This window comes from Lithobates pipiens, unplaced genomic scaffold (genome assembly GCF_037356315.1).
Source record: "Lithobates pipiens isolate NorthernLeopardFrog02 unplaced genomic scaffold, aLitPip1_a1.2 Scaffold_8, whole genome shotgun sequence".
NCBI lineage: Eukaryota > Metazoa > Chordata > Amphibia > Anura > Ranidae > Lithobates > Lithobates pipiens.
The window spans coordinates 415995392-416009188 of record NW_027507903.1 but is presented as its reverse complement, the minus strand read 5'-3'; the positions used below and the strand labels follow the sequence as shown (position 1 = coordinate 416009188).

At 39.0% G+C, this 13797-nt stretch overlaps 1 protein-coding gene across 3 annotated transcripts in view; it reads right to left on the bottom strand.

Annotated features, from left to right (window-relative positions):
- Positions 1-13797, bottom strand: part of LOC143964452 (protocadherin gamma-C5-like) — a 568154-nt gene that overhangs the window by 495391 nt on the left and 58966 nt on the right. Inside the window, exon 1 of one of the 3 annotated variants that reach the window (XM_077474230.1) lies at positions 9277-11802. The exons of the other annotated variants lie outside the window; for them this stretch is intronic. Coding sequence (XP_077330356.1) covers positions 9277-11658 — 2382 coding nt within the window. The 5' untranslated portion in view covers positions 11659-11802. Of the gene's footprint in view, positions 1-9276; positions 11803-13797 lie in introns of those variants that run through there. 3 annotated transcript variants of the gene reach the window in all.

The following is a 13797-nucleotide window of genomic DNA, read 5'->3' as shown; positions in this document are numbered from 1 at the left end:
CTGTATTTGTAGATGATTTAGTACTACTAGGGTGTAATCTTATTTATGATATAATTTGTTGAACAATATCTGCAACCAGTAAGCTCAGTGTAACTGTGGATGACAATGAAGGTTGCCCATTGTCCTTCACTAAAAGCACAGTCAATAATATCAATAATGTTTGGAAGACCTCTACCTATTTTGATTTCCTTTCTATTAACTCATGATGAATAGGAATGGATGAGGAGGCTGTTCAAAATGATAGGAGAGCCAGGAACTGTGTCTAGAGTAATTTTCCACCGCGATTACTTTGGTTTGGCTAAATAACATTTTTTAGCATAATAAGGACTAAAATCAGTTAATGATCCACAATCTCTTGTGACTGGTAGAGAATATTAGGAACATTATCATTTTTATCAATAATACAAATCTGTTCCATAACATTACTACTAAAATAAGGGTATGTAATCATCACTTCAAACTGAAACTCCCATAACTGTTCCTAGTCAAAATATCTTTGGGCATAAGGAGCTCCAGTCACCAAGTGAATTCATATAGATGAAGATACTGGAAATCCATCTATAGCGGAGTATGCAATTAGCGGACCTCCAGCTGTTGCAAAACTACAAGTCCCATCATGCCTCTGCCTCTGGTTGTCATGTTTGTGGCTGTCAGAGTCTTGCTATGCCTCAAGGTCATTTAGAGCCCAGGGCAAACATGCCAAACTATGCCCCCCCAGGTTGTATAAGCATTATGTGTCAGCAAAACCCCCCCCCCCCAAAAAACACTGAGCACTAATCTGCATTCTTACCCCCTAAGCATTAATTCCCCCTCCTCCCAGTACAAATCCGTCCATTTGCTGAAATCCCCCCCCCCCCAAAAAAAATCACTCCTCCTATCACAAATCCTCTACCCCTAAAATGTATCTTCCTAGTACACATACCCTACCCCCACTTCAAATCCCTCCCTCCCAGCACAACCCCCCCCCCTCTTATTGCACAAATCTCCCTCCCTTCATGATTTCCCCTTCTAGAACAATATTTACTTCCTGCTGAACCCCAAATCCCCCCTTCCAACACTAACCCTCTCCCCCACCTCACATGATACCATAGTGCCCAGGGCAGCCGCCCCTCCGGCCCACCTCTTGTCCCAGCCCTGCTCATGGGACTTGTAGTTCTGCAACAGCTGGAGGTCCGCTAATTGCATAACCCTGATCTATAGTATTAATGATTCATTATTATTATAAGTATGAACTCTTTATACTGAAGTTCCTTCTGGATTATTTTCCAAAACATAAACTACAGTATTTTTCACTCCATAGGAACACCCGATGATCGAGTCAAACTTATGTTTGACTCGAACATTGGACTCGTCCCTAATGGTTAACTCTAAATTGATGACCTGTAAGGACTTTTAAAATATCACTGACAGACAACTTTGGGTTCTCTAGTCTCTTTAACATTTGGTATCTATTTATTCAATAAAACTTTATATTTGATATTTTACAAAATCTATGGATGATATCATGTTTGTGTGCTCACATTATTTGAGTGTATTTTTAGTGAAAACATGATTTAATACACAGTAGTGCAAATATTGGGTTACATGAGAAATTGCAATTGCCACCATTCCATTTTACAGAGTTCCTGCTTTCATAAAATATATAAAGCGTGTTTTCACATAAAAAATTTGCAATTTAGTATGCCAAAAAAAGATGGTTCTGTCAGTAAAAGGGTTAAAGTAAAGTATAGCGTATTTATAGTTAACAGAAATTTTCAGTAAATGTAATGTAGTATTTGAGGTAGCTTTTACATTTTGACGTGCTTGTGCTTCTATATTTTTGCTGTTACATTACATATATATTGTATACAGTATATATACAGCAGTCCCTAGACTAAAAAAATCCTCACATTTTTGTCAACTGGACCACAGGCATACCCCACTTTTAAGTACACAATGGGATTTATTTACTAAAGCTGGAAAGTGCAGAATCAGGCTCACTTCTGCATAGAAACCAATGAGCTTCCAGGTTTTATTACCAAAGCTTAATTGAACAAGCTGAGGTTAGAAGCTCATTGGGTTCTATGCATATGCAGAAGTGAGCCTGATTTTGCACTTTCCAGCTTTCGTAAATAAACCCCTTCGTGTACTTAAAAGTGAGGTATGCCTGTACAATCCTAGTATCGGCCAAGATATGATATTTGCAAGTCAGGGAGAAAATTGTGCATAAAGAGTTTATCAACTCCCAATGGTTGATTTACTAAAGGAATATTGGCTGTTTAGTTAGCAAAGTGGATTTTTGCTCATGAGGTGAAGTTATGCTGACACTATGGGGTTGATTTACTAAAACTGGAGAGTGCAAAATCTGGTGCAGCTGTGCATGGTAGCCAATGAGCTGCTAATCTCAGCTTGTTCAATTAACCACTTGCCTACTGGCACTATCACCCCCTGCCTAACTAGACCAATTTTCAGCTTTTGGTGCTGTTGCATTTTGAATGACAATTGCGTGGTCTTGCAACCCTGTACCCAAATTACATTTATATATATTTTTTTTTAATACAGATAGAGCTTTCTTTTGGTGGTGTTTTTTTTTTTTTTTTGCTAAACAAATATGCACTGATGGGCACTGATATGCACAAAAATGCACTGATAAAGCAGCATTGATGGGCACTGGTATGCTGCATGGATGGGCACTGATATGCTGCTTTGATGGACACAGATGGAGCTGCACTAATTATCAGGGCCCTGATTATCAGTGCAAATGTCTGCTGTCACAGGAAAGCTGGTTATCGGCTTAGCGCTGAGTGAAGGAAATGCCAATAACTGCCATTTGTTTACATGGGATCAGCTGTGATTGGACACAGCTGATCACATTGTAAAGGGCTGCTGAAATTGGTCCTTTACCTTGATCTGTGATCAGCTGTGTCCAAAGGATACAACAATCACAGAACATGCCTGATACATGTCCTGGGGACATGCAGGGGGGCCGGGTTCTGTAGGGAGGACTTTAACAGACGCCCTCTCAGAACTGGACAACTGTGCTGTAGCCAGTGGTTAAGCTTTGACAAAAAAGAAGCTGATTGGTTTCTATGCAGAGTTGGACTAGATTTTGCACTCTCTAGTTTTGGTAAAGCCCTCTTTTATGTGAAAGCAAAATCCTGTTTTTTATTTTCCTTGATTGGGTATTCTTAGCAAAATTAAATTGATCATAGCCTCAGCGAATTCACTAAACAAAGTGAAAAAATGTACTTTGTAAAGGGAACATGTTCTACCTCTTTAGTAAGTCAACCCATTGATTTGCTTTATGAGAAAGAGTAGTAAAGTGAAACTGTTGTGTACTGTAGCACAGCAAAAGTAAGCAAAGTAAAGTAAAACAAAGTAAATATAGCCCCTATGTACGTATACAATGTAAAAACTATTTACATAAACAGCACAAGAGATTAAATGTTTTTCTTCAAAGTGATCTCTTTTGCACATATATTTAAAACACCACTGAAAAGACTATACATTCTAGTAAACAATAAAAAATGTGCAAATCAGTTGGCAATGTTAACTTATGTATTGTGTCTATTTTCTACAGCAGCAACCTACAAATTTGCACATTACTGGCTTTAATACATTAAGGTGGTTGTAAACCTCAGACATGAAATAGGAACAACTCATATCCCTCTATAGTGTGTAATTGTCTCAATCCAGAGCACTAAATTTAATTTCTGTCTGCTGCTCCATTCCTCTGCTATCAGCATGAATCACTTCTGACAAGTTTTCCTGACACCAAGAGAAAAAGGTGACAAGGAGAGATCTTCAGCTGATTTACAGCCTCAGCTCTGTTCCTGTGTGAAAGGGTATGTGTCCCTTCCCTCCAATCAGCTCTCAGAGCTATCCTCACTGAGCTCTGCAAAGGGTAACTTCAGTTTCCTGCTCCCTTTTTCTGTATGTTTAGACAGCTTTCTAAATTCTGGACTTTGAATGGCTTACGAAAGACAATTTGTTTCATCTTTATGTATCATCTGAGGCCAGTCATTTAAATGGGTATATGTACAGGTTTACAGCCACTTTAAAGTTTGTTACGGTTGCAGGAATTTCTTAATCATTAAATAAAATGTGCATTCTTTTTTTCTCAAGATCTCTTCTCATCTCTCTCAAATATAAGAAACTGAATATCATTTTTACAGATATTATAAAAAGAGAGTTTTCATTATATTATCTAAAGAACACAAAACATAAAGAGATAAATAAAATCAGTTTGAAAATCGAATGTGTTGATCTGAAATTGTTTCACTGCAAGCTGCACAAAGTTTTCTATCTTCTTGATAGCAGCACATCTGTAATATACAGAATATTTTTATCTTATGTTATATGCTAAATTGCACTACCCAAATGCCAATATTTTTCTCTTAGACGAAGAGTTTTGAATACCCTGTAGATAAATCTAAAAATACATCAACTGTGTTTTCTGTTCAACGTAAAATAGCTATTGTGACACAAATTAACCATCTTAAAATATGGCATTTCCTGTTAGAGAAATGTAGTAACAAAAAGTTATTTGAAGTTGTACTGCTAAACACATTAAAAAATTTTAACAAATAAAAAAAGTTATATCAAATATTAGGCACGAGAATGGAGGAGCTGCACAGGATGGAAGATTTACTATTATCAGCTCAAAACATGAACCCTACTCTTAAAACTGGATCCAGTGGAACATGTGCATTTTTAGACAAGGGTAAGGCCATTTTCAGATCTAGCGCCCAGCAATCCAACTTTCTCTGTGCTCCTCCTTCCAGCGAACCCTTACTTCCTTACTTTCCTTTCCCCCTCTTTTTTGTTTTACTCCTCCTCTGTGAAGTCCCATGTGGGTCAATCACTATCTCTCAGAGCTTCTGAATTTAAAAAGTTAAACTCCTGGAAGGAGTTATCTTAAAGAAAGTTATTTTTGTTATTACATAATACATTCTTTCAATAGCTACAGTTATAAAACACTCTTTCACCCCAGTTTAGATTCACTCTTTTGAAATTAACTATTGCTATTTGTCCAGATAGCTCAGACCATCTCCAAAAAAGGCCTGATTTCTACTTTTTACGACTCTATTCTCCCTCTGGCTTTTAACGGCAGTAGCTATCTTCTATGTAAACAGAAAAAGGAGGAAAACCTGAGTTAATTACCAGAGTAACAATGAGCATACATGCTTGGAGCAATCTGTTTGGCATCCCTGTCATCTTCTCTAAAGCTCACCCAACTTTTTAATTTACACATGACATACTGCATGCCACAAAGATGTTAATGTCAACATGGTCATTGTCAAGACTCTGCCTGTGCTAGATGTGGGAAGTCTCCAGTGAGTCTCATTCATATGCTCTGGAACTGCTCAAAACCTTTTTGCTACTAGTCAGACATGCAAATTACAGTGAATACCATATTTTCCCCATGGACCTCAAGCTATGCTTGCTTTGTCTTATGAATATAGAACTGATTCCACCCACAGTAAAGAAACCCATGTGCAGAATCCTATTTCTGCCCCTAAACTTACAGTACAGCACAAAGGTAGGCTGCTTCCACTCTTCCAGACCTCCATTCAAGGCTACTGTGATCAAGCTGGGGTCTTAGAATGTTACCTTGATTTGACTGCTCTTTTCTCTGCTTCAATGACTCATTGTTATGAAGTGAATGCATTATAATATTAATATATAGCTACAAGTATCCAATATGTTATTGATGGCAGATGAAGACATATACTCTATGTGTTACCATGCAGACATTTTTGCTTTTTTTCTGCCAACAAGTTGAACAAGCAGGCAGCTGAGGTGGCTGAAACTGAAGAACTCTTTCCTTGAGAGATGCCGAGAGCAATTAGGCAAAACAAATAAAAAGATAGGCTAAACCATAGATGGAACAAAAAATAGTCAATGTCATTGAAGTCACCATGGCTCAAAGTAATTGGTGCAGAAAGAAAGAGACAGGCCAATTACCTATTGGCCAGCTTAAAAAAAAAGGAAAACAAAAAACAAAAGAGATGGATCATCCTGGAGGGGATTTGGATGCGCAGGATCTGCACCTTTTTTTCCTGGATTGCTTTTCCCATCTGGGAGCTTTAATGAAACCTGGTGTCACTGCCTGTAATGGCCAATCCAGGATCCTGACCTGGGGTAATTCAAAAACTCCCAGGAAATTGGGCAGATCTCCAAGGGTGCGGAAGGTGGCCGATTTGCCGTTGTGGGAGGCAAACAGGTGGAAGGGGAAACCCCATCTATATTTAATTTGCTTGGCATGAAGTGCATCTGTAACCGGTTTCAGAGCTTTTCTCATGAGCAAGGTCTGCCGTGATAAGTCCGTCAAGAGCATGATGGGGGTGCCATTGAACAGAATGGAGTCCTGGGCACGTGCTGCTTGCATTATCTCGGTTTTAATGTTGAAGAAATGTATGCGACAGATAATGTCTCTGTAGTAACCCGGGTTCGGATTGCGAGGGCCCAGGGATCTATGGATTCTGTCTATTTCCAAGGGGTCTCCTTTAGGTTTATTCAGCAGGTGATTAAACATGGCGGTAGCCGCCTTCACCAGATCTTTATTTTCAACCGACTCTGGGATCCCGCGAATGTGGCTATTGTAGCGGTGACTTCTGTTCTCTTGGTCGTCGAGACCGTAAAACAGTTGTTGAAGCTGATTAGTGTGTTCCTGCAGTATGTTGTCATGTTCTATGATCCTAGTCACAGACTCCTCAACAGTGGATTCAATATCCTCAATGCGCTGACCTATGTCATGTCGCAGGTCAGTGATCTCCCTTTTATATGAGCATTCAAGCCTGCTGATGTAGGCCTCAATGTCCCCTTTAGTGGGGAGAGCTTTATTATAGCTCTCCATGTCCCACTGCCCCTGCTGGCTGCTCGGAGACAGTGAGGGGCTCCTGGACTGAGCAGGGCTCTGGGGGCTCCGATTTTCTGGGCCAGGGGACCGAGGTGAGGGAGGGGAGGGTGCAGGCTGTGAGGCCAGTACCTTAGAGGCAGTGTGTGCTGCCTGTGCTGCCACCGAGCGGGTTGCCGCCATCTTGGAGGCCGGCGTGGTCCTGTACTGGGGTCCCTTCGGAGGGAAATAACTGCCAATCTCCCCGTATTTTGAGTCCCCGAGGTGTGAGGGGGTATCAACGGCCCCTCTCCTGCTCATATGGGAGGCTGATGGAGAAAGTAGCGGCTGTGCTGTGTGCCGATCTGCTGCTTGGAGCGGGAGCTGAGTTCTCAAGCTGCCGTTTCCTCCATGCGCCAGGCCACGCCCCAAATTCACTTTTAACCTGAGATGTTTTTTCACTTTACGTATTGACTGTGCACTTCAACTATATATAAACTTTGAAAAGACCCTTTTTGGGGATACATATGCAAATATTAGGGTGCTGGAGACATTTTTTGCAGACCTTTTTGCACTTTTTGCATTTTTTGCACATTTAGCACTTTATGCACTTTGGTAAAATGTGTGTTTATTTTGCTCAAACTTTGGACATTAATTTATATGGATCACTGGATGATAATTGTTTTTTCCACATGTAGACATACAATGTGAAATAGTGGAATGATTGAGTAGCATTGAGATTTAATACTCAATGCTTCACATATATATTCAATATTACGTTCAGAATTATTTTTACTTACCTTGTTTATTCTGATATTGTACACTTTTTTATAAAAATAGTCCAGGGAATGTAGATGCAAAGGTCGGTCAAACTGATTGATTTGCCCTAAGTATATGGTGTGTATATCTACCATAAGGGAGTACTCTGGGCGTAGAATCTGGTCGGCCTACTGCAATTTATAGCCTTATATAACATCAGCAGTCTGCTCTTATTACCGGAGAAAATATATTAACTCGATCTCCCCCAGGTTGTAGAGGGTGAGAGGTTTTGGGAACCCCCCCTTTTTTGCACCTATTGAGGGTGTATAAGTTTGTAGTAGCGCCTTAGGCCCTTTAATTTCTTTACATACAACATTTGAACATTCAAGGCCTTCTTTTTAGGGGGCAGTGGATTTGTAGGGCGGCAGCAACCAACTGTATAACCTTAGCGCGGCTTTTTTCAGTATTTCTTTACCTGCAGTGATACTTTGTTGTCCCATTCACTGCTTTATAAATATACCCCTTAATATTTGACAGTCATATTCACAAATCATTGACAATGTGAATAAGGGACTTCCTGTAAACTATAGATTATACATTTTTTTTGTCAACCCCTGCTGTATTCAGGTCCTTCCTCAAATACTTGCTAACTATCTAACCATTGTTCTCTGTATTATGGTATTAAAAAAGCAAGTGAAATTGCTAACTAGCTGCATATTATTTATTAATTTTATATTAAATTTAGCTCTGTTACAGAGGCTTATAGTGAACATTCCATGAAGAAATTAAGTGTTTTTGAATGGCATAAGCAGTTTAAGGCAGGGCGGGAAGATGTCCATGATGATGCAAAGAAGAGTGCAGCCAATATGCAAAGGACACATGCAAATTTGGATAGAGTGTGAAACCATGAGACGCTCATTCTGGTGTGTTCATAGAACATGACCCAATGGTCAACCAACATTGTTACTTGAAAATTCTGAAAAAGATCTAGGAATCTGTTTAGAGGAAAAGACCAGAACTTTGGCCTTGCAAAGTGGATTCTCCACCATGATAATGCTCCTGCACAAATATATTTTATTTTTAGAGTCCATTCCCAGGAATTGTTGCACCTCATATATACAGTAAATGTAAATGGATCTACCCACTACAACTATCAAATAGTAAATCTATATTATAAAACTATTAGAAGCAAGCAAAGCAAGGAATAACAAAAAACACAAATACATTGTCATATTACAAACTTGGAATATTGTCCAGCACATACACACTAGCCTAGCCTTTAAGTACTACAAACAAAAACTCAAAAAAGTGTGTACTGAAGGATCATGTAGACTGCCTTTGCTGACCTATGCTTCTATAAATAGTATTTGCCTGGTTTAAATGCTGATCCAATTACATGTTCCATGCTAATTACCTTTACCCGCATTGCAATGCCTCTTCTGCATCCATAGCTCAAATTATTGAGGCTGGGAAAAGCAGGGTAACCAGTAATTAGGAAAGAGGCCAGCAATAGCAGCCTATAAGTTTCACTCACAAGAGGTGTTCTTTAAATGCATTTAACAGCAGTCTATTTGGAATATGAATGTTTGCAAGATCTGTTTTTAGGATTGACAGTGCATATGACCTCAGTTTTTTTTACAGTCATCCAAAAAGTGCTAGCTGCTCATATAAAAAAGGTAATTTCTAAAGAAAATCCTTACCTGAGTAAGACTAAATGACTGAGAATTTTCTTTCAGAACTCCAATTGTGGTAGTTGAATCACTAGTGTCAATAAGATTGTCTGTGGGAACATTCTGTACTGGTTTTAGATAGGCAATTTCATTTTGCTTTGAGTCAAGAGTTACACATACATCATAGGAGAATGGAAAAGGTAAACTTGCATCACTGAACTCAGAAGGACATCCCAGGGTAAACTGAGGATACACATTTCCATTACATGTTCCAAATGTTGATGATGTAATTGGTTTTCTGCACTTCGAAATGACTATAGTTAACACAGTTACAATAAATAAAAATGAAATAAAGGCTATTGAAACTACCAGATAGAATGTCATATTAGATGAAACATCAGAACTACTAGGTTGGCGTTTGATTTCTGGGGAAGCTTGCTGGAAGTTATCTGCAATGACCAAGTTTAAAGTGACTGTAGAAGAAAGGGATGGAGTTCCATTATCTTTTACTAGAACTACAATTTTTTGTCTTAAGGATTTCAAATCTGGAAGGTCTCTTCCAATACTGATTTCACCAGTTTGTTGGCCTATAAAAAATAATGATGGATCAGGAACTTGTAACAAATGATAAGACAGCCAGGCATTGTGTCCAGAGTCAGCATCTACTGCAATCACTTTGGCCACTAGATAACCAATTTCAGCAGAGTGAGGAATAAATTCAAATAATGCTGGTTCTTCTGTGTCTGGAGATGGATAGAGAATCTTTGGGGCATTATCATTCTTGTCAATGATACACATTCTCACTGTGACATTGCTGCATAAGGGAGGAGATCCACCATCTTTAGCCATCACCTGAAATTGAAAGTCCCGTAACTGTTCATAATCAAAAGATCTTTGGGCATAAAGAACACCGGAAACTGAATTTATGGAAACATATGATGACACTGGTATATTTTCAATATTGCTACTCAGAATATTGTATGTGATCTTCCCATTCTCATTAAGGTCAGGGTCTGATGACAATAATTTAAATACAGATAATCCTGGCTGGTTGTTTTCTGAGATATAGATAATATAACTTTTTTTCTCAAAAACAGGAGGATTGTCATTAACATCTGAGATTAATAGTTGGATGGTTTTGTTAGAAGACAGTTGAGGTGTCCCTTTATCAACCGCACTAATAGTGATGTTATAATCTGAAATGTGCTCCCTGTCCAGGTTGGTTGTGGTTTCTATTTTATAGTAGTTAGGGGTGGAGGATGTCAGTTGAAATGGCAGATTTTCAGATATATGACAAAAGACTTCACCATTTTCTCCAGTATCCAAATCATTTACATTTATAAGTGCTACAGCTGTACCAGGTGGAGAATTCTCTAGGATTGTAGATGAGAAAGATTTAACATTTATTTCAGGTGGATTGTCATTGACATCAATAATTTGTATTGAGACCTTACAATGAGCTACAAGCCCACCACCATCTTTTGCTTCTACTGTCAACTTGTACTCCTCTGTTACTTCATAATCTAAGTTTCCTCTCACAGTAATATTTCCACTTACAGAGTCCATTGCAAACATTTGTTTCACACTTTCAGGAACATTTCCAAATGAATATGTTATTTTTGCATTGGATCCTTCATCTTCATCAACAGCATCCAAATGGAGAACCAGGAAGCCGACTGGTGCATCTTCATTTAAACTTATATGGTATTTGTCCTTTTTGAACTTTGGAAAGTTGTCATTAGCATCATGAACTGAAATTTTAATGAATGCAGTACCTGTTTTAGGTGGTTGCCCACCATCCAATGCCAATAAAATTATTTCATGACTTTTTTGTTTTTCTCTGTCAAGTGCTTTTTCTAAAATAAGTTCTGGATATTTAATGTTATCTATTATTTTTTCTCCTAATGTAAAGAACTCATTATCACTAAGCATGTAACTCTGAACAGAATTGGTACCAAGATCTGGATCCTGAGCATGTTCCAAAGCAATGTGGACTCCAGGTAATGCTGACTCACTAATCACAATGTCAAATGTGTCTTTTAAAAAATTAGGGGAATTGTCATTGATATCAAGAATTTCTGCTTTAATTGTATATAAATTCAAAGGATTTTCAATAACAGCCTCAAAACTAATTAAACATGTCTCTTTTTCTCCACACAGTGTCTCTCTATCTATTCTTTCTATGATGTATAAATTCCCATTTTCTAAATCTACATTAAAGTATTGAACATTTCCTCTTGAGATAACATGGAAATTTCTAAATAATAATTCCTTTGCACTGAATCCGAGATCTTTAGCTATGTTTCCTATTGGAGATCCTTGCTTCAGCTCCTCAAGTATTGAATAATGAAATTGAGCAGAAATATGTACAATTTTAAAAGAAATGACAAACAGCAGTACTTGCCACATCATTGTCTTGCCAGTATATTCAATCCACAAGATATGTGTGGGAATGGAAAATTTAAATCCAAGTCTTCTTTGGAGAATAAAAAAATAAGCAATTTATATTACTATATTTCTTGTCCAGTCGACTAAAAAATGCAGTAGAGTGGGAACAAATCCTGTGTTATGTGTTCCTATGCAGCTTTGTACTGTGACACTATAGTGAATTGAAATCTCTATATACTTAACTGCAAAACCTTTTTCTGATGCAACAGTGGCACTTACTGGTATTACATGGAAATGCAAACACTATTTTATCAACTACACATTCAAAGATGTGCTTAAATGTTTTATAGTGTATTTTATTTTTAAAAATGTGCATAAGAAGCATTTATTAAAAATGTAACATAGTAAAAACTGAAGCTATATTAGAAAGCTTTAGCTTGCAGAACATGTAAAAAGTGAATTGCTCTGAAAAAGTTTCAGAGTTGTTAAACAAAATCTAAAACTCATTTTTCATTGTCAAAATGTTTTAATAGGTTATTGTTAACCAGATATCAGGGCTTGCTGCAGGGTGTACAAACAACACAAATAGACTGCTTTTATTCTACTATTCTAAAATACAATTAAAAAGTAAGTAAAATTGATTTCCTATATTTAATATACTGCTTCAATAGAAATGCTTACGGTATTTACTATTAACAATGGTATGTAGCAGTGTAGTTGACACTAGTAACAAACATCCACCAATTCACCCCCCTGCCAGACTCCCATACATCACTTGCAGAGACAATGAACAGTCTTTTGCTGGTTTTGTTTTTGTTTATTGGGGGATACAACTTGGTTGGGGAAAAGGGTACATGGGATGCCCATAGGATAGTTAATTTTTGCCATCATACTTTTAAAGATTTCACAAATTAGCACATAGTTAGAGCCAGAAGAGATGATGTGCATATTTATATTTATATATATTTTCTCACCCATTACCGTGCAAGGGTGATGTTCCCAGAACTCCTCTCCTCCTGCACAAAACGTATCCTCTAGTTCTCCTCCTGCACAAACGTATCCTGATGTAAAGTAATATAACATCTTCTTCTGTAAGCAAGAAGGACCCATTCTGAATAGTTCCTTAAAGCTGGATCTGGTTGCTTGCTGCTACTAGGCCAGAGGTCTGCAGCACCTCTCCCTGGAGGCCTAGTAGTTTAAAAGCACATGTTATATGGTGGACTACTGTTCCCAGCAAGCCCATCTTGCAAATCCTGTGCCTTCAGGTAACATCGATTTGGCAAATATCCCCACAGTCTCTCCTCTAATCCAGGGCTCCTCATCATTGACCGTGTAATGGTGAAGACTTAGCAAATGACTGTGTAAAAGCAAAGTTCCCTCACAGACTCCCTGGCACATCCAGCCCTCCACTGTGGCAAACTCACAGACCTTTCTTTGCCCATCTTGCAAATCCTGTGTCCTCAGGTAACATCGATTTGACAAATATCCCCACAGTCTCTCCTCTAATCCAGGGCTCCTCATCATTGACCGTGTAATGGTGAAGACTTTGCAAATGACTGTGTAAAAGCAAAGTTCCCTCACAGACTCCCTGGCACATCCAGCCCTCCACTGTGGTACACTCACAGACCTTTCTCTGCCCTGAGTCCTTGATGGAGAACTTGGCCGGACCATACATTCCGACAGCTTCACCTGCCCTTCTGCTCCAGGAGTTCCTTATCAATGATCCTGTGATGATAAGGACATTGCCAATGACCATGTAAAGGCAAAGTTCCTTCACAGCTCTCCCTGGGCCTCCTCCTGCGATCAGCACACCCCCCCCAGATGGGGGTACCTTCCTGCTGCTGTCTAGTATTCCATCCTCCACTTCACTCATCCGACAACTCTCCCCAGTGGCATGTTACCTCAGCTTATATATACTGCCAATTGCAGTTGGGGGATTGGTCAGGGCTCCCAAATGAGCTGCCTTCCACTCTAGTTCCAGGCCATGCTCCTCTTCCAGAGAATTCTCTCTGGAAGCAGGGGAGGCGCCTCAGAACCAGAGCACAGGTGGCCGCACCCACTGCTACTCTAATCTCTCCTAGCCCCCAGGGTGCCTAGCTTGCAGCATAGGCCTGTCTAAATGTACTTGTGCTGACAGTCTATTTAACCACTTCTGGACCGCCG